General features: G+C 38.6%; 1 protein-coding gene across 1 annotated transcript; it reads right to left on the reverse strand.

The window, feature by feature from the left end:
- Window positions 1–391: 391 nt before the first annotated feature.
- Window positions 392–1,849, reverse strand: Tsp_14735 (hypothetical protein; the record flags this gene model as incomplete). The annotated part of the gene is given in 4 exon segments (XM_003370092.1): window positions 392–493; window positions 712–1,038; window positions 1,501–1,735; window positions 1,754–1,849. Coding segments are annotated over 4 exon segments (760 nt in total), but the record flags the coding sequence as incomplete, so codon positions are not given.
- Window positions 1,850–1,882: the final 33 nt, after the last annotated feature.

The raw sequence follows: 1,882 nt of genomic DNA on the forward strand, positions 1-1,882 counted from the left end.
GCTTAAAAAGCAATGATAAAAAACAATATGAGTTATAATGCATTTTAATTGTAAATTAATTAGGTAAAATCACGAAACAACAGATTCACAGAAAGAATTTTTTATTGAAAAATAGACGAGTCTTTAATAGATGATTTATTAATTAGACGAATCTCGTTTGTAAATAACGGCTGGCGTGAGCTAAAATAGACTCCGTCGAGCAATTGGAAAATTCAGTGCCAAGCATCATGTTCTGCGTGAGCAAAAAGAGACCATCGAGCATTTGAAAATTCTGCATCTACCAATCACGATTGGCGTGAGCGAAAAGAGACTACGCGGGCTAATTTTCGACGAAATGCGAAGCGAAACACCGCCACGCTAGTATAAAAGTAGCCGTGGCAGGCGAGCGAGCTCAGTTCTCTTTTGACGTTGTGTTCAGTGCGGTGGTAGCATTGCGCTGTTCATGTGTGTATGTGTGCAGGCGTGTTTGTGAGAATTTTTTGATCTTTGTCATCTAATGATCATATCATAATATAATATATAATATATTATAAAAGTAACCCTACATGGCCGTCATCGATAAGGAATGATGTAATGCTGGGCGTTAAAATTTTAAAATTTAAATCAAATCTGTTTCAAAACAAAGCGAAATACAATGAAATTTATTTTCAATAATTTCTAACACTGAGACAACAGTATTTCGATTAAAATGAATCATTTGAGCAAATTCACAAGAGCCGTCTCGTGCAGTGACTTTGTTAAAAACGATTTGATAAAAAACCATAACTGGTTTCTTGGGTGCGTAGATGATAAAGCTGGTGATGACATCACTTCACGTTGCCTGGTGACGCTTAAAAACGGCGCTGTGTATCCTGGTGGAGCTGGCTTGTAAAGCAAAATGTCAGCATTGTGAAAAATGAGTATCATCTTCTTCTTGTCTTTTTTACCGACTTCCGTCTTCTGGAAACCCAGTATCCTAGTGAAAAGCATAGGCACAGGATACCATACCAGGCCAAAAGAAGAGCAATTTCCTTGCACATCAGGATTGGAAGCAACGTTCTATATCGTCGTTGAATAGCAAATGAAGAAAACTGCTCTAGCAAACAAAACGTTGCCTACACTTTAAAGAATTTTACGTTTAAAGTGACACGTCAGCATTGAAGACTTTAAAGTGACACTGGCAGAGTTAAATTATTTCAATATAGTAAATTAAGAGGCTGTTTTCAATCGAATGAAATTCATATTTCATTTCAATTCAATCGCAATGTACTTTTAATTGAATACAGAAAATAATTTTCAAACATTTTGCAGAGTCCATTTTCTGTTTTTTTGATGCACATTTCTTGAAATAGTAATCGGTTAAAAGTAATTCAGTTGAAAAAAATGTTTTCGAGATTTTTTCATTTTTTATGGAAATCAACAAATTAAAGTACTATGCGAAATTTCAGCAAATACCTTTCGAATAAGTCTTTGTTAGAGTCAGACTAGCGACAGTAATCTGACGTTCAGGTATGAATAGACCAGACGTTCGTTCGTCCGGGCCAATAAGTGAGTGGACTGTATAATAAAGAGTGGATTAGGTGTATCTTCCACGGCGTGGGCAGCGATCGGGGTCCAAAACTCTCGTCGATGGCGATCTCCTTCGCGGACGTCTTCCGGTTCCCTAACTCCGCTAACTCTGTACGTTGCGACTGCACGCTCGAAGTGTACGAATACCCGAGCTACTACCGTTGTTCCTAACGGTAAGTCGAATGCCCTTCAATAAGGTACCCACGAGTCTCTCGCTCGATCGTCCTTCCTTGCACTTCGACTCGGTTCGTCTACACTTCCCAATTTGACTCTTCGGAATACGGCAATACTGCAACCAGTACTGCAAACCACGTATTCTAAGCCGACTTCTCGC

Source organism: Trichinella spiralis (assembly GCF_000181795.1).
Source record: "Trichinella spiralis strain ISS 195 chromosome Unknown Scfld1190, whole genome shotgun sequence".
NCBI lineage: Eukaryota > Metazoa > Nematoda > Enoplea > Trichinellida > Trichinellidae > Trichinella > Trichinella spiralis.